At 37.3% G+C, this 23,614-nt stretch overlaps 1 protein-coding gene across 1 annotated transcript in view; it reads right to left on the reverse strand.

Moving 5' to 3' along the window:
* Positions 1 to 11,082: 11,082 nt before the first annotated feature.
* The window catches only part of ptprn2 (protein tyrosine phosphatase receptor type N2), a 189,365-nt gene continuing 176,833 nt past the window's right edge, over positions 11,083 to 23,614 (reverse strand). Inside the window, exons 18-23 of the mRNA XM_058781550.1 lie at positions 21,837 to 21,956; positions 20,737 to 20,903; positions 17,986 to 18,039; positions 16,957 to 17,021; positions 14,414 to 14,487; positions 11,083 to 11,790 (exon numbers count right to left, since the gene is read on the reverse strand). Of these exons, the coding sequence (XP_058637533.1) occupies positions 11,719 to 11,790; positions 14,414 to 14,487; positions 16,957 to 17,021; positions 17,986 to 18,039; positions 20,737 to 20,903; positions 21,837 to 21,956 (552 nt within the window). The 3' untranslated portion in view covers positions 11,083 to 11,718. The remainder of the gene's footprint in view (positions 11,791 to 14,413; positions 14,488 to 16,956; positions 17,022 to 17,985; positions 18,040 to 20,736; positions 20,904 to 21,836; positions 21,957 to 23,614) is intronic.

The raw sequence follows: 23,614 nt of genomic DNA on the forward strand, positions 1-23,614 counted from the left end.
CAACTAGCCGTTCGGTTTAGCTCTGTACACATAATGCAGGATTTATATAAATGGTGCTGTCACTACCTGACTTTTTCGTGAGTAAACTCAGTTGTAGAATGCGGTTTACTCCTGTAATTTACTGAGCTGTCTGTGTGCAGGACTCTGTTAAAGGGATAGTTGACCCAAAAAGGAAAATATGATGTTTATCTGCTTACTCCCAGGGCATCCAAGATGTAGGTGACTTTGTTTCTTCAGTAGAACACAAACAAAGATTTTTAACTCAAACCGTTGCAGTCTTTCAGCCATATAATGGCAGCCAATGGTACCCACGGCTTTGAGAGAAAAAAAAAACATACACAGACAAAACCAAATTAAACCCTGCGGCTCGTGACGATACACTGAGGTCTTTAGACACGAAACGATCGGTCTGTGCAAGAAACTGAACAGTATTTATATGCACAGACCAATCGTTTCGTGTCTAAAGACCTCAATGTATCGTCACGAGCCGCAGGGTTTAATTTGGTTTTGTCTGTATATGTTTTTTTTTCTCTCAAAGCCGTGGGTACCATTGGCTGCCATTATATGGCTGAAAGACTGCAACGGTTTGAGTTAAAAATCTTTGTTTGTGTTCTACTGAAGAAACAAAGTCACCTACATCTTGGATGCCCTGGTGGTAAGCAGATAAACATCATATTTTCCTTTTTGGGTGAACTATCCCTTTAAGAAGATATTTATCTGTTCACTTGGCTTATTTAGGTAAAACAGAGCAACTTGTTGTAACATATAAAGTTTACATTTCACTGGACATGTAGGGGTGAGTAAATATGAAATCACTGAAAAACAACAAAATAATTATTTTAAAATGTATTGGAATTGAACAAAATGTTAGCTTATTATTATTATTAATATTTGTTTGGTAATACTTGAGAATAGGGAACACATGTTCTATTAATTAAGAGTTTTCCCTCAATAAACAAAATGACATGTGTCAGGTTGCCATTTGTCATCATGTCTGTTTTTTTAAATTCATTATACTATTGAAGTGCTGTTTTAGTTTAATTTCTCTGATGTGATGCACGAATGACACAAAAATCTGAATCAAAGAGCCTCAAATTTCTGTCTACAACCACCTGCTCATAAGTATGTATTGTATTGTAATTCCTTCAGACCTTCTAAGACCTCCGCATCTAATTCACATACTTCAACATGTTGGTACATTATTTACTAGTGATTTTATGTTTTTAAAGCTCGTTGGTGGTTCACTGTCCCAGTGCCATTCTATTTCTGATTTCAACAGCTGCTCTTACAGTGGGAGTTATAAATCTACACTTTCCATAAGCTTTACTATATAACACAGTCTCAGACTGTTCAAACTTAGCTGAAAGTGCCAAATCCAGGATTAAAAGGATAAACTTGATGCTGTGTGAAAAGACATCTTGTAAGGTTATAACCCCAAAGAAATTAGAGCTTCTAAGTAGTCCTAGCCACAATTATATGTAAATGCTAACATTTTACTTATAGATAAACTCTGGGCCACTTTTGCTACTCACAGAGAGAACATGACCAACTGAAATAGTCTAAAACAAGTTTATGCGGTAGGTGATCCTTAAAATCTCTTGTAAGACAAAGACTGTTATAACTGTAACTGCTTGGTTAGCACCAGTTGCTGAACAGCTGGTTGCCAAAAACACCATAGATGAAATTTGACCAAACTTACACTGGCTGGAACCCAATGTTGTGAACAAAATCTCCCTGCTGTTTAGATGCGTGTTCACCCCTGAAAAATGAACATGAACAAGATACTCCATTTATGTGCTGGCCGATGGACTTCACTTTACCACCTGCAGACAGACAAGATGGGTGTGACTGGGACCTCATTTGTCATGCTACTTTACACATTTTTAATTCTTTTATAATAAATGTCTTTTATTATTTTTATTTTGCATTATCATCTCCCTGCTGTTTTGGCTCATCAGGACAGACCTGCAACCATTTTTGGGTCTTCAGAACTCTTCACGTTCAGTTGACAAATGCATTGCTTTAATTTTCCATCACTGGAGAGGATAATTGTTGATGTGCATTGCTCTGGTCTCTGTGTCATACGGTTCACTGAATGTGTCAACAGGTCAAGTGGTCTGGAAAAATATAAATGATCAGAATTCATTATCATGTTCTGGTGTTGCGTGTTCCTGGAACAGCTTAAAAAGATGAGAAAATAATTCGGCCTGTAACTATCTCTTATAAAAATACTGGTTTGCTTTATTATTGGTCCTATCACCCCAAGAACAAACTTAGCTTTTATTACTTTAGTTTTGCTTCCAGTGGTAAATTTCACAAAAATATATCTCAGGTTTCTTACCTTTTCTTTTCCTAATTTTCTTTCTGTCATTGTTCATTTTAGTTATGTGTATTTGCTGGTGTCAGTAAGTTTGTCTGGTAACACTTTAGTATAGGGACCAGTTCTCACTATTAAGTTGCTTATTAGCATACCTATTATTAACATATTGGCTGTTTATTAGTACTTATAAAGCACATATTTTACATGACCTTATTCTACATCCCTAATCCTACCTACTACCTAAACTTAACAACTACCTTACTATTAATAAGCAACAAATTAGGAGTTTATTGAGGCAGAAGTCATAGTTAATGGTTTGTTAATAGTGAGAACTGAACCTAATAAAGTGTGACCATTTGTCCTACACTTGAGTGACTCAATGAGCTGGGGATATCTGTAGAAATGAACTCCACTTAACAGTTTATTAGTTTGGTATGGAATGTCCTGTAACGTCATTAAACAATGATTAGTATTTTGAGTATGATGACATTACTGAAAACAACTATTATATATTATTATATACATATTATATATATATATATATATATATATATATATATATATATACACACATACACACAATTCTATATTATAAATATATAATTTTATAAATTACATTACATTTTATATGTATATACCCACTTATGCAAAACATAAAAATATAAATCACCATGCTTAAAATCCTTTTATTTAATAAAATGTTGCTATGCTTAATACAAAAATAAATGTGTGTCTTTTTAACTGCAATCCATGGCCTTGAATGAATTATAATTGTCACATATCTTATGAGCTTTATGCTCACTTAAGATGGCCTACCACTTAAAATTCACTTTGCAGGGCACTATTGGATGATTGGAACACACCCTGACTGTGCTTCCCAGTTGTGTAGAAAAACACTACTCTCCCCTTCCCTCCCCTCTGCTCTCGCCCTATTGGTTGCATTTGATGAGACTTGAAAGTCCCCTATAGGCTGAAAGCCTAGTGGAGAGTTGTTGCTGTTGCTAGGTTTCTGTTACTAGGATGGGCTGTCGTGCCGGAAGGGGGGTGGGACACACACAATGAATTATGGATGAATGATTTTTCCCCCCTTTTTTTGTGCAGAGTAGAGAGAGGACTCATCTGTGATGCAGATGAGAGGGGAGTAAGTGAGAGAGAGAGAGAGAGAGAGAGAGCGCGCGGAAGAAAGAGGGGGTGTCTCAAACCCTAGGGCAGGCGTTTGGCAGAGTCCTGGTTGCTGTGGTTACCAGCTGCAGAAAAATGATGTTGATTCTCATGCAAAGGCGAGGTTCAGAGTTCACTATCTGTTATTTGTTCAGCAGGAGCACCAGGGAGTTGACCTCTTGATCTTACCTGACCTCCTCTAACCTAAGAGATTAGCCACTGATGAGTGACAAGACACTGAGAGGAAAAGAGAGGGTCGTAGCGGGAGGAGGGAGGAGGGACGGTCAGACAGGAGACGTCTGGAGGAAAGTTGGGGAGGAAAAGGGATGAAACAAATGAAAAAAAAAAAACCTCTGAGGTATGAGGGGAAAGAAGGATGTGCCTCTGTAACAGTAAATGTGAAATGGGACGAGACCCTTATTGGACCACTTTGGCTGTCAAAATGAAAAGAAAGGTTACACACGGGGACGTGCTGCACATTTAGCTGAACTCCAGTGAATAATGAAATGTCTGTCCACACAGAGTCTGAGCAGCCCTTTCCAGTGTTTTATGTAACTTTGTCAGAATGCAGATTCAGTTGTTGCAGCTTATTGTTCTGCATGGCACATTTTGTTTTTCAGTCTTTTATTCACCTTTTTCTTGCCGTGAATCACAGTCTCATTAAAATGCATAATCAGCTCTCCACCTCGGTCTAAATGTGCGGGCCGTCTTTACAATGGCTGCGAGCATTTTTAATAACACGTTATTGAATTTTCGCACATTGAACATAGGGAGGGATTTTGCAGTGACAAGCGCATGATATTTCATCCTTTATATAAGAAAAAAACACGTGTGCTTGATACAAAGGTTTTTTTTTGTTTGTTTTTTTAACTAGTGCAGCTGTTCCCTTATAAACCATTTGAACCTTTCATATGGAATCGGGCCGGCTAGCCTCCTGTGCTGAGAAGGTATAAAAGCCATAATTACCATAAACAGATGAAGGACAATATGGAGCCTGCTGTTTCAGTGTCACAAACACAGAAACACATGCACATGCACATACACCTACACGGTGACAGCACATGGTCTCACACACACACACACACACACATACACACACACACACACACACACACACACACACACACACACACACAAACAAAGGCTTACAAAAAAGTGAGCTCACTTGCAACAGTAGGGGGGAGAATAAGGTCAGTGGCATATTGTAAAACCTAGCAATTATCTAGAATACAGCCCATATTGAGTGACACGTGTGTAAAAATGGCCACATGAACATAATTATTACCTAAATTAGACATCAACACGTCTCTGCTCATTCTACATCATCTTTTTCAGGATTTTTGAGCAAGACTGTGTTTTGTGTTCTTCAGGCTTTTATGTGCATCACTGCTTGTTTGGTGTTTCTGTGTCACAGATTTGATATAATCCTTTGGCAAGTTTCAGAATCGTAAATAACCTCTCAAGCTTCCTGTATCATCGTTGACCTCTGACTTTCAACTGCAGAATCCATATCATTTAGGTGTCTAAATACGTCTGTGACACTAATATACCATGACATTCTTGTTAGCGCCGCTCTTTATCGTTGATAATTATGCGAGCATGGGGCGACGCCTCCTCGACTCCGAGCAGGAAAGGGAGGGAAAAGCCAATCTCAGTATGCAGATGGTTAAAGTCCCTGCGGAGAGGCTGGCCGATTAGATGTGTGTTGATAAACTCACTTACTCTGAGTGACAGTTTGCAATATTGGGGTCGCGGAGGTGACCTCCGTCAACGACACTGATGAAAACGAGGAAAAAAGAGGAGACAAAATGCCAGAAGTGTCCCCTGATGCATGATGGGACAGGGATGAAAGCTTGTGAAATGTCAGTCTGTTTTTTCTCTCCTCGTTTGTGTTGTCAGCCCCTCCTTGTGCTTCCTCTATGGTTAATAAGCGTGCGCGAGCATGAGGTGTAATGAGAGGAGATTCTCATTCAGATCAGGAGATTTCCCTTATCTAACGCTCACTTCCTCAACATGTGGAAGTCACCTTGGGTGTTAAATCACCTGGCGCGACCAAATGTATATACATATGCATGAATTCATGTTATATCAAATTAAATGTTACATTGAATACACAAGATTCACTGCTGTTCAAAAGGTTGGCTTCGGTAAGATTTGTCAAATATTTTGAAACTTTTTGAAAGTGTCTTTTGCTCAACAAACCTGCATTTATTTTCATCATTATTACAATGTAAAATAACTGTTTTCTATTGTAAAATATTTTCAAATGTAATTTATTCGTGTACTAGCAAACCTGAATTCAGTGTCACACGATCTTCCAGAAATCATTGTAATATACTGATTTGGTGCTCAAGAAACTTTTCTCATGATTATCAATGTTGAAAACAGTTTTTGTGTTTATATTTGTGCTGAAACCATGGTAAAAAAGTTTTAAAGAACAGCAGTTATTTGAAACAGAAACCTTTTGCAACATTATAAATGTCTGTACTGTCACTTTTGATCAATTTACTGCATCCTTGCTGAATAAAAGTATGAATTTCTTTAAAAAAAGAAAAAATACTGAACAGTTAATTTTCTATCATTTTAATATATATATATATATATATATATAAGGAATAATTGACTCACTAGCAGAGCACAACGCAAGCACGCCTCAGATGACGCATCATGCATTACGTAAACGCCGTTTACGGTGTACGCTGGTCTCGACGTCAGTAGGTCACGGCGTTTATGTCCTGCGTCATCTGAGGCGTGCTTGCGTGGTGCTCTGCTAGTGAACTCATGAACGCACTTGCAGGAAGTGTCACGGAGGAGCAGAAAAAGTTGAATGAATTCGCTTTTTTTTTTTTGCGCACAAAAAGTGTTCTCGTCGCATCATAAAATTCAGATTGCACGTCTGAGGGCAGATGACTATTTTGATGACATCTTTCATACTTTTATGGACCTTGACAGTGCAATTTACTATGCAGTCAATGGGACAGTCACAAACCTCCCGGTTTTCATCTAAAATATATTAAATTGTGTTCCGAAGACGAATGAAGCTTTTACAGGTTTGGAACGACATGGGGGTAAGTGATTAATGACAAAATTTTCATTTTGGGGTGGAGTAAGTTAATTTTCTTCACCAACAGCGCCGTTGTTACCTCGCTTGTGAGAAGTCATAGTTTGTAAATTGTTAAACATACTGTTACTGATAAAATCATCAGAGTAGCGCTTACAACATTAGTGCGTATGTTAACGTGTGTGCAAACTGTGTGTGCGTGTGGGAGAGAGAGAGAGCGGGAGAGAAAAGAGTATGTGCTTTCCGTACATGATAAAACGGAACTTTGTGGCAAAATCATGGAAATGATCTGTCGTTTTTATCATATTGTTTACTATATTTATTTGTTTGGCCAGTGTTGTTGTGGGTTTTGGTTATTTTGCTCTTGTAAGACCTTTGAAATAACAGAAATCATTTGGCGAAGTGATATGGTCCTGTAATGCGGTCAAAAGCTGCCTGGAACTACGTTTGCCGTGCGTTTCCCTGAAAATAATTGCACACCTTAGAACATTCATCAGCCAATCAGATTCAAGCATTCAACATTCGTAGTTGTCTGTCTGAATACTCGATTCTGATTGGCTGGCAGGTGTTGATTAAATTCGTTTAACTGCACAGGTAGTTCCAGGTCAGTTTAATCATGTTCTATATTAATGCGCTTCCTATAAACATTGGTAAACATGGTAACATAACTTTACAGTTGAATAGTAATACAGACAAAAATAACCGTCATTTTTATCGTTCCGGTCAAATATTGCAGCGCAAATATTATTAACATCTTTAATATGTGAAAGCATATTAACATACAGCTATAGCCTTTGATTATCCCTTACATATTCTGCTATGAATCCTTCTGAAATCAACCTCTTTTACTCTGTAATACATTGTCTGGTTATAAGTTGGTGAGGGCGAGAAAGACGCTCCATCCATATACCAGCTTATCAAGGCATTGGGCGAGTGGGAATGCTTGTGTATGTATGTGTGTAAACTCCTATTCATGTTTTCTCTATTCACTGGGTCCATTGCATTGGAGAACATGGTGAGAGTCCCTGCCTTGTAGCACCATGTTTAAAAAGCTTGTTTGTGTTTTATAGGAGATCAAAGCAAGCAGGGGTCTTGGCCAGACATGAGACGCTACTGCTGCAATCTGCTCCCCTCTCATTACAGCCCTGCACATTCAGATGGGAGAAAACAAGCCCAGCTTCAGTCAGCCGTCTCAAGGAGACCTGGATCACTTCCCACATGCCTCTTCTGGAAGTCGCCCAAGCCAAACAGCATCAGGGTTCACCATTGTTTTTTAGGGGTAAAACCGGCTACCTGTGCAGACACCTATTGATCAAACAGGTACTTTTAAAAGCAGCCCATTTAAAAAAAAAAAATGCTGCTGGTAAACCAAGATGTGCTCAGATTATTTCTGATTTAAGACCAAAGAACTTTCGCAATGATCTTCTGCACTATGCCGAAAGATATATTTATTGGAAGTGTCTCCGAAAAGGAAATTCACACAGCCTATAGCATTTCAGATAGACTCAACTGGCTTTCTGAATATATCTTAAAGGTATAAGTGGACATACTGTAATATAGCTGTTATATATGTTAGTGGGAGGATGTTTAAATATTAAAATTAAACGCAATTATCCACTTAAGTTTTTCCACAGTGGGTTTGAATATGCTTTGGTTTCAGAGTAAATGCAAACTGCTTCTAAACGTGAGATTCTCTCTTTTTTCATTGACTCAGCCTATTTCTTAGGAGGGTAACGGGTGCAAAGACATGATTATGAGCTGGATTGGAACTGAGTTTGAAGTACTATTGAAGGGAATCTCCTATTGAAAAGGGTCCTCTTAAAGAGCTGGGATACTGGGCCAGTGATTGTCAGAGGGGACTTGGGCATAATATGGAAAGATAATTGGGTTTCTAAGTGAGCTTCACTACAGGGCTCTGATTGAGTCATACTCTTGAGGACTTCTAATCGTAACTTTTAGTCCTTTCACAGTGAAAAATTCGGAGCTGGGAAATCTCATCCCTTCACATCAGTAAGTGATATCGGAATATTGTGGGAACCTATACACACGAGATGGAGTGACCATGCTCATAATATCTGTAACACAGATGAACTCAGAGACGGAGAGTAGGATCCATATGCAGAGTGCTTATTTAAATAATAACAACAAAAATACAAAACACAATGAACAGAACTGAGGATGCTGATGGCACATCCATAAAGAAACAACCCCAGACAATGAACAAAGGAAACACAAGGGTTTAAATACACAAGTGTAAATAAACTAACTGGGAACAATCAGACTAATGACAAACATAGATATGTATAGGTAGATGCCACATTCAACCGCTCCAGGCACATCTGCCGTCTTAGAACGCTCTATATGTATATGTTGTCACAAACTAAAAATCAATGAATTTCAATATGCCACAACATTGTGCAGCCTCTGGTTGTAAAAAACACCTACATTTAAATTCCTGAAGAAATTGTATTAACTTTCTCAGGTTTGTGTTTTTAATATGTATTAACTCAATATTACAGGTTTTTAAACTATAGCACCTGTCGTGTTAGCTAACAGCTTTGTCTGCTGTAGTCTGTTGCAGATATCGATATTCATACATGCATATAACTAGGGTTGCAGACGAAAAGGCAACTTCCTCTCGAGTGTTAACCGACCTGCTTTGACCATTCCAATATGGCAGATGGCTTATGTATAGCGGCCCATAGAAACAGCTGCTAATAGGTCATCTACCTATGACAATGGGCAAACAGGAACAGGAAGTAAGCTAAACTCCAAACAGAAAGGCAAAAACACAAAGAGCCGAAGGCCACTATCATCATCTCTATATATTTTACAGGGTCCTTGTTACATGTTACATGTACTTATGTATAATTACATGTAACTAACCCTAAACTGAACCATAGTCCTAACCTGAACCCTATAGTAAGTACACATTAGTTACTATTACTCATTACTTACTTGTATAATTACACCGTAACACGGACACCTTAAAATAAAGTAAGCTAAATATACATGAACCAAGATTTTTAGTTCATTAGTTATAAAACATTTACCTTTGCTTCTAGTCTTTGCCACAAGTGTGTATTCTAGATGAGAACTGATTAGTCATTTGAACCGTTCTGTCTGTAAGTGTGGGCGTTCTGTGTGTAGCTTTATGTCTTTCTTTAGTTTCTAGCCAGTTTCCTTTTTATCCTCTAATGCAGTGGCAGGTAGAAGTAAAGCTCTTATGTAGGACAGAAGCACACAAGGTCATTTGTGATCATTAACAGTAAAATACTTATGTACTAATGTTAACCAATTAGAACACTATTTTCATCTTTCAGCTCTTAATATGTCCTATAAAACAACATTTCCGATGCTACTTGTTCGATTTAGTGATCATCAGCAAGGCTCATCTTTCAGTTTAAATCTGTATCTTTCATTTATTCATACATTTGAATAATGTACTTCTAAGGATATGAAACTTTGAATTCTTTGAATTTTTTTATGCTTGTGATGTCTAACATCAACCTTCATGACGTGCAAGCTAAGTTTTGGAAACTTTTGGACGTTTTTGGGTCACTTGAGGTCTTGAGCTGACAAATTCCAGAAAACATGCAAATAGGCCATTATTTGCAGCTCTACTGTGTCAGTGAATGTAATGAAATTGAACAATTTAGGACTAATAGTACTAGCAGTAATGCCTCCTCTTTGACACAGACATTGTGGTAAAAATGAGATATCTTCATGTGAGAGAGAAAAGAAAATGGATAATGACATTCTGATTTAAGCAACTTGGAACAGACGAGCATAATCACAATGCAAATTATCAAGGACAATCTAAATGGATGAATTTTAAAAAGAATGATAGTGAAACTAAGTTAATTAAAAAATCAGCTTGAGTTAAACTAGTTGTCGCCAAATGCAATAATTAATCGTGTTAGCAGTGCTGAACGATACCAGGAAATATGAATTCCCTGAACGGGAGATGACAGCGTATAACAATCCCACATAATACTCTAGTTGCTGCAGGAAGCAATTACCATCCGTAATTTTTTCTAATAAACTTGTATCCCTCTGATGACGACCAATTAAACATGCACAATTATGGTTACCATATAGTTATTCATAAGATGATTAGCATGCCCTCCTTACATTCAGATTGGCTGCATACTGATAAGACGCAGGTTAAGCGACAGATACATATGCAAATGGAATGCAAATCAACATACAGAAATAGCAGGACGTCATGAGTGCTGTCAATAATAGCACTGCAGACAGGAAATTAAGAGGTGTGAATATTTATGTAAGCGCCTAAGTGAAAAGTTTCCAAATAATTCTTAACAATAATACATTTTTATGATTTGTGAATTAGTCTATATATATATTAGTTGTTCAAGGATGAGCAAAACTGAAAACTGCCTATTTTTCTGTTCTTGTTCAACTCGCCAGAACTGAGCGACAATTCACGTGAGGACAACTGTTGGTACAATCTCTCTCATCCAGTCTTTCTCCCTCCATCACACACAAAATGATTCATGAATGCAATTATCACTCAAGCTCAGCGTTTTGAGATTTATTATGTTACTTTTATATCGCACACACAAAAATAATATGTACAATTACATTTTGGCAGACCATTTTTAATCACATGGTTCATTCTGTATGCATAATTAATTTATATATATGTAATACAATCTGTTTATTAGTTGATCTAGAAACAATATATCACAACAATGAAAGTTGATGCCAAGGAGATCACAGAACTGCAATATACTGTAGTATTCTCATTGTCACATTAGTATCGCTCATCCATAACTTAAGTGTAGTCACAAGAACTCACTGTATAAGAACATAACCGCAGTGAACTAATTCAGCAACGCTAAGATCACATCTGCTTCTCACAAACACATATACTTCAGACATTTCATATGCACAACTAGTGGGTATGTAAACACCAATCCGAGCAGCAAATACAATCTATGATTGCATGCTTAGTTGGCTAGTTGAATATCGTTCTAAACAATCATTTCAATGCTATAGAATTTTACACACACTTAGTACAAAGAAATGTCTTGCGCAATACAATGCGTCTGAGTTTGGATAGAGCTTAAAATTGTGTCAGTTTTCATAAGTATCCAGGTTACACAGAAAAGAGAGGAAGAAGACAGGTTGGAAGTGTTTGTGAAAGTTTCCTTCACTGAGGCAGCGCTTTCAGGATGGCGTTCACCTCTTCTGCTACAGCAGTCAATGCAAACTCAAACTGTTCCTGAAGACAGAAGGAGAGAAAGTGGAAGAAACTCAGCCAAGTACTTCAAAAAACACCAACATTTGATACTAAGCACAAACTTATCTTGCAGAATAAGGGAAAAACGGACCTAAAGAGAATATCAGTCAGAAGAAGACGTAATAAGTTGCTGGAAAGTACATACAAAATGTGTGTGTGCTCCTTGTGTAGATATTTATTTAAAGCTGCCGAGAATGTGTGACTCAATGTGCTCTGTTCAAACTATGACTCAAAATCTGTCTCTCCCCTGAGGGGCACCCTGTGAAGATCGATCATTGTCTGAAGAGCGACCCTCAGAACTAACGTTTGAAACCAAAGCCTCCCACTGCAGGCCACGGAATAAACCAAGCTAAAGTGGGCGTCAAGTCAGATGCAAAGCTTCGCAAAACAAGAAACGGATAAAAATCCCTCTTGAATTAACTTAACATGCACTTTTCTGTATTTTGAACCAATGTAAATTAGTCTCTCAAAAAATGTAGTATGTAGTAAGTGAATGTAAAGGTTTGTGATGTCAGTACAAAACCTAAACAGCATGGAATAAATGCACTATTTTATCCTTTTACTTTGTAGCGGTAATAGCTTGTGCTGGAAACACAGACCACCTAATGCATGCAAATGACCATAAATGCATGAGAAGGGTTTGATCATTTTCACAAATATCATTCACTGTCACATGCAAGGCGATTTGGAAGAAAAAAGGCGACTGCGTACTAAAAGTGTAAATGTGACCATTTTGCCACTAGATGGTGTCACATTAATACCTCAATGTTCTCCAGACATGATGAAGTATGGCTGTGGATATTTATCTGATCAGTCAAGCTGTTTATGAGCTTCTCTTCCAAGGTAAACAAAAGCCGGAGAGCTCATGGAGCTGCTAATGCACAAAACATTCCTATTCTGGGCCAGGAACAGAGAGGGTAGAATGGATTTTAGGAGGCAGACCAATTTCACACACGAGTACCTGCTTTGAGAGTGTTCTAAACGTGCAGGGCGAGGGGGCATCCTTTGGACATATGTTGCTTTTTGGAGCAACGCGGCGCTGAAGTACTGACTAAGCGGGCCAGAACAGTCAAATCACAAATAATGTACTCTTAAAGTCCAGAAATGAGCAGAATTAACAAACTACAGAGCTTGAGAGCAAACTGTTACGTTAGGATTAAGGATAAATGATTAAATAAATGTAGGCCTATTATTTTTTTTCTTTCTAATGAAAAGATTCAGGGTTAATTTAAAAGTGATTAAAAACGTAACAGCAAGTCCCAAGGTGTACAAGGATTTCCCATTCATTTAAATGATAATACTGATAATATTTTGCTTATAAATAGGCGAAAACAAAACAGAAAGATCCAAATATCCTTATTAGCGAGTCAGGCATTACATTAGAGAGTCAGAGACATACAGTTACAGATTAACTACAATGTGACTAGGAACTGATAAGTAGGATGAGGACTTGCTCAGGAAATAATAGCAGTAATTTTTTCATGACTTAAAAAAAAAAAAAAAAAAAACATCTTTTACATTCTGACAGTTGTTGGTACATTTTGTTAACTTGCAGTTACTTTAGAAACCATTACTGTTGGCTGAGGAAACAGCTCTGGCTTTCATTCAAATATTAGGAATTTGTTGCACTCCATGATACACGAACAAAAAAATGAATAGCTGATTATTCTGTAAAGTAGGCTGATTGCTTCAGCAAAATGTATTCACTGACTTAAATACACGAAAAACGAATAAAACAGAGAGGAAGCTAACATTCCACTAACATTTACTACTTATATAATACCACTTACATATTCACTATTTTCAGTATCCTCTGAATAGATTTGCAGCTGAATGCTATCTTTTCAATACAATCCATGGAGGCTCAGTATCTCCGTTTACAGTGGTTAACCAGGTAGTCAGGACTTTATCTTTCATAAACAGCAGCTAATGTAATTCAGTGTGGTTCTGAGGAGGGGACTGTCATTTGCTCATCTTGTTATCTCCAAACAGTAGAATGCTAAATATATGTTTCTTTAGCATAGTTAAAAAAAAAAAATTGATCTTGTATCAGTCAATCTTGTAATGCTGGAGACTCTCTAGGATCTTCTGGCAGATATTCAAAACGTTGTTGCTTGCGGCATCAACAGGATGTATTTGTCATGGAAGAAGTGATCAATTACAAGTTAATTTTCTGAGTCTGGCTTTTGCTGCTTTATTGACTATGTGGTTTTAGATTACAAATCGATGTTAATTGTAGCAGTGTGGTTAGGGATGTATTGTACAGGACGTCTCGGGACGATGTGTGCAGGTGTAATTGTGCTTAAAGGGCAGCTGACTGAACTTTTCCTTCTGATAATGAGCTTATCATGGTATGAAATTGAATAATAATTACATTAATATTGTATTATTGCTAAAATGCACCAAATATAAGGATTCATTTGCCTTAAACAGACATATCCATGAGAGAAAATTTCAAAGCAATAAGAGCAGTGCTACAGAAAAAAGCGAATTTTGATTTGATAGATATTTAAATCTTTAACAGAGACCCTAAATACTGAGTGTCCATCATTTTGCACTTCCTCACTGTTCTTTAAGCAGAGTTTTACAGAAATTAAAGTCTTACCTTGGTCTGTACCATGCCTGATCTCTGGTCCCTCAGGTGCTCCAGGGTAGCAGCAATATCAATCTCCTTAGCACCTGCAACAGAGCCACATAACATGAGTTCAAAGTACTCCACATAATCATAGATCATCTAGCACTCTCTCCAGTGCTCGCTTTTTCTGTGGAATTACATTCCCTTTGCAGTGTTGGACAAAGCTTATAGACTGTGTCTGTACCTTTTTTTTTAGACCTTGTTTTAGTCTAGAGCAGAACTTCATGCCTTATTCTAGAACAAAATATGCCATAAAACATAAATACAAGTACAATAATACCAGTGGTAAAAATCTAATCTTTAATAAAAATGTAAATGTAAATTTTTTCTACCCGATCTGACTCTTAAAATTAATTGTTAGTGTAATTCAATGTAGTCAGATTGATTCAGTTGTATTACATATTATTTTTTTGACTTGAATAAAGCCATTCATTTAGATTTTGCAGGTCACCTACACTGCAAAAAATGCTTTACTTACTTAGATTTTTTGTCTTGTTTCCATCCACAATTTCAAGAAGGATTTTCTAGACAAGTAAAAATTATTATCTTGTTTTCAGAAAAAACAAGTCAAAATTAAGTGAGTTCAAGACAATAATTTTTTACTTAGAAAATCCTAGAAAATCCTTCTTGATTTAAGAATTTCTAGATATTTTGACTGGAAACAAGACAAAAAAAAAAAAAAATCAAAATTATTTACAGTGTACCTGCTTTTACAGTTTTTAGTTTATATTCAGCAGATTTAGCCAAGAGCTCAGATAATTTGTTAACACTTTATTTCGATAGTCCACTTTAGACATTCTACTAACAGTAAGTAACTTTGCAACTACATGTCAACTAGCAGTCATTAGAGTATTAGTAGACTGTCTGCTTAATAACTTCTAACACTTTATTTTGATGGGTTCACAACATACAACAGACTGACTATGAGAAACTTTGCAAGTATATGTTAACTTATTCTACTAACCCTAAACCTAACCTAACAGTCTACTCTGAGAGTTAGTAGACGTGTAGTTGAAAATGAATGAGAATTAGTTGACATGTAGTTAACATGTAGTTACAAAGTTACTTGTAGTTAGTAGAATGTCTAAAGTGGACTATCAAAATAAAGTGTAACCAATAATTTTAATTCTAACATGAATAATCACTTAAAATAAAAGATTCGGAGACAGTGGTTAATACCAGTAGAGCTCATGAAAACACAGATAGTGAACCTGCACACAGTTTACATACGGCTGCACTCATGCAGAGCTGTTGTTCTTGGCAATACAAATTTACATTGGCACCACTGACTGAACCAAAACTGTAAAGTGAATATGAAATTTTTCACATGGCGGTAAGAGTGAAAAAGGCTGATTAGGAGAAATCTCCCTTTCACCTTTAGCTTGAATGACTTTTTCTACAGGTCCATTGTTGTTTCTCCTCATAAATGAGCGGAGAGCAGAAGAGGTCTAACAAGGCCTTATTTCTCATTCATTCATTCATTCTTCAAAAAGAAAAGAAAGACCACCCCCTCCCTTCTGCACAGATTGATAGAGAGAGAGTGAGAGAGTTTGAGGGCGAAGGAAAGAGAAAAGCGGGAATCCTTATAGATGCTTTCTGAAAGGGAGCGAGTGCAGCTGGGGTTCCAGCCTCAAAAGTGCTCCAACACTTTCATGTCTTAAGAAGTGCAAGATTCCGAAGTTTAGGGGGAAAGACAGAGAGAGCGAGCAAAGGAGGGGGCATCTAACAAGAAAAGGCTTTGGAATTAAAACAGCATTCTTCACTAATTTACAATTCATTCCTGGAGATGAAGAAAAGCAAAAGAAAAATACGACGGGGTGTTTCAGAAAAGAGAGAGAGAGAGAGAAGAGGAAGACATGAAGAACAGGAGAGAGAAAAGGGGAATGGAAGAGGGAGATTTCTGTTGTTTGGGACTTTCTGGGGCTTTGATCACACAAGTGAACACTGGAAAGTGGGCAACCTGGGCGCCCCTCCTCCTTCCCAGAGAGCAGACAAAAGGGAGATGGAGGGGGTCGCTGAGGGCCGAGGCTCCGGGCCTCTGACAGCATGGGAAAGAGGCACAAATGCGACGACGCTCTCCCTTGCATCTGGCCTTTGATCCCTCATTATGATCCCTCAAAAGTCACGGACCATGGTGGAGGCAAATGCATGGGCGACCTCACCAGATGGGGTCAGGAAGAATGGTGATGATTCGGACAGGTTATGAAGGCACCTTCCGTCTCCGTGGCTGGATTCACATGACTTGTTAAATTCTAAGCGGAGCTGAACGTTTAATATTTGCATGTGAAAAAGCCAACCGTATTAGGCGAAGCTGAAACCCTCGCAGTTGCTTACAGGTGCAAACACAAGGAGAAATACACGCTCTTCTCCGTTCTTCATGTTTTCACGCACTTTTATTCGCATTAGCCTTTTGAGAGCCTTGGCCATCATCATCCTCTAATGCATGACGAGACCTTCACTGTGTGAAACGTGTGGTATAACAGCGCCTCCTCATCTGTGCCGTGCACTCTTACCTTTGGCCATTTTATTTAGAACCATGTCAATCAGGATGTAGGTTCCACTCCTTCCAGCGCCATCGCTGCAAATGAAGACAGAAACTCGTTATCACTTCTGAGAAAAGAGCAGACCTGTCTGAAGGAGCATTACAGTATGTGCCTGCTGAAATGAAAACAAAGCGTTCATTTCTCTGTTGTGTTTCAGCCGCATTGTTTGCTGTTGCATCATCCTTCAGCATTCACAATAATTCTGTCAAAGACGACTGCTGTCTTGTTTTCCTGTTCTTTGCAAAACTAAACTGCATTTGCAAAAAGAAAAAAGAAAAATGAAACACAACACAGCTCTTTTAAGAGCAAAAACAAAGCGTCTGAACACAGTGGGAATTTGAAGGGACTTGAAAAAGCATTTAAAACTTGTTTTACCTTCTACGCAATCGACTAAATTGCGAGAACCAGTCAAATTTAGACGCAGTTGGATGGTAAACTGCATTCTGATTTGAAATCAAGGTTACTTTTCAAGACATGCGGCTGAATATTATGAGTGTATTACTGAATGAATGTGTGTGTATGCCGCTTTTTAAGCACACACACACACACAAAACACATTCAAGTGGGGGGTTTGGGAAATGAGTACTATTTAGGGAAACTCTTCCCTCTCCCCTGATATCATTCTGAATTATTCAAATATGCATGACAGCTGTGAAGCCTGTCTTCCCCACAATGCACAACATGTTGCTCATTAACCCCTGGTGTTAAAGATCATTTGGCCACTATTTTAGTTTACACAGACTCTCACATTCCTCAATTTTACACTGAGGGTAAAGGCCATCCATTTTTACCATCCCTCATGTAGATATTCACTCAATACTTCACTTATTGTACCAGTGCCTGAGAGATAATTCAGACCACTGATAATTTATATCACTGGACTTAATATTGCGTTCACTTTTGCATTTTATATAAAATAAATAAAACTATATATATATTATTTTTCTTAGATAGATGCAAATAGCTTATAAATGCATTTTATGTTATTCTGGTACTTGCCTGCAATGAACAATAATTGGACAAGATCTGCCCCGGTAGCACTTGTTAACCTTTCTGCAATGACAGAAAAAAAGAGGCCATTAATACTGGAAGTGCAAATAAGTAGATTATGGACATATTCATTTGCCATTTTAGAAACTCTTATAAATATGGTCACATATAAACATATTACATTTGCTTATTATCAAACACGTTACTGTCAAACCAGAGGACTTTCTAACATGTGTCTATCAAAATCAATATAAACCAAAAGGTCCATGCCAAACAATTAAATCAAATGGAGAGGTTGTTAAATCCGCCACATTGTGACAAGCCATTAAGTAAATGATGTGTGGTTAGGTGTCATGATCCAAAACACATTAACCTTGCACAATTATAATGCCTGCAAAACCATAAGGCTTTGCAGGATTTTAAGGCACATATGTGCTGTTGCCATGGAAACCTATTGTGTTAACTCGTATTGTTTTGCTTATCCCCCCCCCCCCCCCCCCAAAAAAAACCCTGCTTTGTGCATACCTCAAGGTTGATTTCTCAAGAGATACCAAAAAAAGGGTTTTAAGATCAGATCTGAATGCTCGTGGGACGACTTTCAATTCTAAAACCTGCTGCACGCATTTATATAATGTTATTTAAAGACAGCTGGGTCCAAAATGAACATTCGCCAAGAGCCAAATACAAGAACAACTGGCTTTGGCTAGTTTATAAAACAGAATTGATTAACTTTAACTTTATAAAGAACCACAACAGGTTACATGGTTGAAGTCAAAGTATAAGAATGGTTACCTACCCACATTGATGTAAGTGACATGCTCAACAGACATTTAAATATTGTGGAAAAATTACCATCAGAAGAATAAAATAGTTTTTTTCTTTTAGCAAAACAAATGTGAAATTCCTTGATCATAATATTCATTTAATAAAAGTATGAGTAAAAATTCACAGTGGGCATGAACATAAATGGTTTTAATAAAAAATTGTCCAACATACAATTCTAGATAAGTACAATTTTCTTGTTTGACATAAAGTAAATTTTTGGACCTTGAAATAAATATAAAATAAAGCCTGATGTTTCCTCCACAAGAAATGTGTAAGAAAAGTGCTTTAAATATTTGTCTGAGATAGGGCAGATCTGAAAGAGTGCAGAGGGGACCATCATACATTGGGGCATTAGGGCAGCAGTCTGTGTTTCTGGGCAAAACAGAGGGGCAGAGAAAAAGGGTGGGTGAGTGCGAGAAACAGGGACATCTGGTGAGTTTGAGATGCAGGTGGGGAGGCAAGGAAAAATCAAGGGCCTGGAAGAGGAGATACAGTTTCCAATGATCACTTTTGTGACTATGCAACTGGGCTCATATAACTAGCTGCAACATCACAAAAATGACACTGGCAACCGCTAATTAGCTGGCCAACGAAAAAACAAGAGAGGTGAGTGAGGAGCGTTTGACAGATTCAGTGTGAGTCATGGCAGTGTATGAGACAAGACTGTGTCACAGGCCTTTGGGGAGATATTCAGAATGGCAACAGAAACCAGAGCAAGTCAAAAAGAAGCACCAAGGTTAAAACCATCTCGCCAAAGCCTCAATGCTCAAGGTGTCATTGAAACTTTGGCAGATTTGTTTTTAAAGTGAAAAGAATATTCAGAACACTTTGGGTCTCAGAATGGGAGTGATAATTCAGACTCGAGGATCATATGTCAATCATCAGTAAGACTGCTGATAGAGGATCAGACCCACCCTTTTCATTTATCAGCGCACATTTATTACCCCATTATTTCTCAGGCCACAAGATCCAGCATCAGCATTCCAGATCTAAACGCTTTGTGCATGTGATCCAACAGTCCTCCCAGAATCAGCACTCCAAATCTGACGCTTTAGAAATGTCAGCACATAAATTTTACTCTCATATGACAGGCATATGTAATATGCATATGCACATGTAAAAATTAGACATTTCCCCATAGCCTACACTGTGTACAGTAGCTATAAGAAGAAATATTTGAAATCTAAAGCATACTGCACCCGTGTCTGTAAAATGGTTAGATAAATGGTAGATATACCATAATTAATGAATGTAAGCAAATCAGAGTGAGCTGCACAGAGCTCTGAGTCAACAACAGGAAATTCTCCAAAAGATTACACATTAAACTCTAAAAATACAAAGCAGGCAGTCTGAAATGTAACATGCCAACATCATTTCCCTACATTCTGTGGTGAAGTAGTGGGATTAATAAACTAAATGTAACAGCACAGCAGAACACTTGCTAAAATTGGTTAACTCTACTTGAGCATGAACAAAGAAACTAGAAGACCAAAATGGATCGTCCTATTGCAGGTATACATCCGCCTGTGCCAGGGTTGTTAAATTTCTTTAAGGTTTTCCCCCAGAGGCCTATTGCATTTCTTCAGAACGCTCACAGCAGGTGAAAAATGAGGGAGTCATATGCTGCCATTGGCTTTCCTTTCACTGCTGTTTTATTGCTGAACATTTCACATTTAATTGGAATGTTTAATTTAATAGGGATTATTGTGGAGGGATTTCCATGCGTTTGCTACTATGCACACATATAGGGATAAAGGGCTAGATTTTATTTCTTCAAAAACATACTCTCTGTTCTTTCTTAACCTACAGGATGAAGGTAAATGAACACACCTTTTAGGAAAATAAGTATATTGGCTCAAACCTTTAAGACAAAAACTGCATAGGTAAACATTCTGCCATTAACATCCTGGTGAAATGCAGCAGCTGGACACATACCTGCGGAAGTCCAGCAAGGTTCTAGCTGATTCTGGAACATTCTGGTCCATCCAGGACAAGAAGTGGAACTGAGTGACTGTGCGGGTCTCATTAGTCTGGACGTTCTTCAGGTAGAAACTGCGCACCAGGAAATCATCACACCAGATATGCTCAGAGACCAGATTTACCTTCAAGAACATATAAGCACAGTGTGATTTTACACTCTGACATGCTTTAGATTCATGTATAGTGTTAACAAACACAGACAAAACTTGAAGGAAATACTGTTATTTTGGTACAAAAACTAATAGGGTGATTATATGGACCCTTTTCATATTTCAAGGTTTCTCATAAGTGGAAGTTGTCATAATTGGGTAAACTTGCTATAATCTGGTAAACTTGCCATAGTTGGGTTCTCATTTACTATAGTAGCAAAAAAAAAAAGATCCACAATGGCGTTTCTATGATTTTCCAGGGTGGAAAAAAATATTGAGATATTGATCATGGTTGTCGAAAGAGAAAAAGAGGTCAATTTGCTGTCACTGCCTCAGTCATTTTATTATTAGTATTCTGAAATTTAATGCCAAGGTAATACAAAACAAAGTATACACTGTAAAAAATAGTGTAATTTTAACTGTAAAATATTGTAATGCTACAGAAAGAAAAAAAATTGTTAATAGGTTAACAGTAAGTTCTCGTACTTTATACAGGGAAAAAGATCTAACCATACATTTCATGTTATTTTACAGTAAAATGCTGTTAATTGTACAGTTTTTAGAAGTAAAACTGAACAAATTAAACATAATTTACAGTCAAAAACTGTAAACATACAGTGTAGTGTTAAGAATGTACTTTTTTTTTTTTCAAAAATGAAATAATATAAAACTTTGCTAGATTTACAATGTTAATAACTGTGGAAATGTGTCATCAAAGTTTGTGAAAAGGGTCCATTGTCCTAATATTTAGTTAAGCTATATTAATATGTTTTTAAGATACTGAAAAACAAAAAACAAAACACAAATGTCAGGGCATGTTAAAACTTCTTCAGTGCCCCCAAACCCCCTCAGATCCCAGAGAGTTAAAACCTGAAATAATAAATCATCATTCCACGGGAGGTTTACCTCATATATGTGGTAGAGGTCCGAGCCTTCATCAGGCCAATACTGATGACACTGTTTGATGCCATTTTCAGCAAGAGGTGTCAGCATGACAATAACCACACAGCCACTTTCCCACACCATCTACACAACACACCATCAACAGAAAATGCAAAAGCAATGTTACAATGTAGACAGGGAAAAACAGCCAAAAATACATTTGCAAGACAAACAAATTCCCTCCTTTACGGTATGACTGGATTCAGAAAGTTAAGCTTTTCAGCAGAGTTTGCTTTAAACATAATTGGTCTTAATAACTCAACCCCACTCGTCACTGTAATGGAGGTTTAGTTTAGTCTTCCGGCCCACCTCTCTTGCCCTTTATCTCTTGATCTCCCCTTCCCCTTGTATACGGAACCTCCTCAGCCTTGCTCCATTTCCCCTAATCACACTTTTACTGTGTCCTTCAATCACGGAAAGGCCCACTGCGGCCATTAGGAAAATGAGGGAAAACACTGACTTTTATGGTAGCAATAAAATACAATGATCCTGCTCATAAAATAATCAAACTCATGTGCCACACGTCCCCACAGAGTCATTAACAGAGAAATGTAGAGACGTTACACCATGGTAAAAGTGGTTCAAAAAGCAATATAAAGTTATCATTATGAATATGTTATCATTTTTAATCTCACAAAGCACTGGAGATGAAATTGATGAAGAATAAAATGTCTTAAATTCATGATTATATGATGAGAGAATGGTGGCAATACAAAATAGCAGTCACTGAATGTCGTATTTGTAGTAGAGTTTTTTGTTTCACATGTTTCATCCTAATAGAATTTATGGCACCACTATTAGCTTACAGGAAAAAAGACAGAAATGTGTTTAGATGCTTAGCACTGTATACATTAATGGTCAAATGATGTTAAAAGATAAATGTTATTCAGCGTTGTAAAAAACATTTCTTGTGTAGTTTAAAAATGTCTGACTGAGGAGCTCATATACAAAGATCACAACGCTTGATTCCTCAATATAGGAGTGGGAAGTGAAGGTCAATGGAGGAGCTTGCACTAATGTTCCAGACCAGGTGATCAAATATTGTTGAGTTTAAGCTTTGCAGTGCAATATGCAGAAAAGGTCAAACAAAACCAACAAACATGTTTCTGAAAACTCTGCGGAAAACAGGACTGAGTGCTCTGTGCTTGGCCAGAATTCTGAATAAAAATTGCACAAAGCGACAACTGAATATTCTGTGAATAAAACTTGAAAGATGTAGAAGTTTCTTTCCCTCCGAGGAAAACTTTTCAGAGTATTATGCAAATATATATATATTAAAAAAATTTTTGACATGTGGACAAAGCTCCAATTCTGACATTCAACATCACATTGTAATGTGGACATAAAGGGAATCATCACTACTTGTCTTTAGGAGTTCAGTGGAAATAAATGGTTCCAGAGAAGTACATCTAAAAAGACCTAAAACACCAATATGTCAAATACAGTTTTATTAAACTACATTTTTATAATAATAATCTCTTTAATCATTAGTTTCTGTTTAGATGTACACTCGCACATACTTAATGAATGACTTCAGAACTTTAAACAACATGGAGGCTTATCACTAATTAACACTGTTTTTTCTTTGAATGAAAAACTAGAGAAAGTCTTACAAGCCATGCCTAATGAAGAAGGAAAAGGTTTACACTTAACATATAAGTAAATATGTATGTATACATGTCCTTTATTAAAGAGAAAACTTAAGACTCTGCAAACTTTTAAAAGCTTGGCTGTGTTTGGTA

Source organism: Onychostoma macrolepis, chromosome 07, assembly GCF_012432095.1.
Source record: "Onychostoma macrolepis isolate SWU-2019 chromosome 07, ASM1243209v1, whole genome shotgun sequence".
Classification (NCBI taxonomy): domain Eukaryota; kingdom Metazoa; phylum Chordata; class Actinopteri; order Cypriniformes; family Cyprinidae; genus Onychostoma; species Onychostoma macrolepis.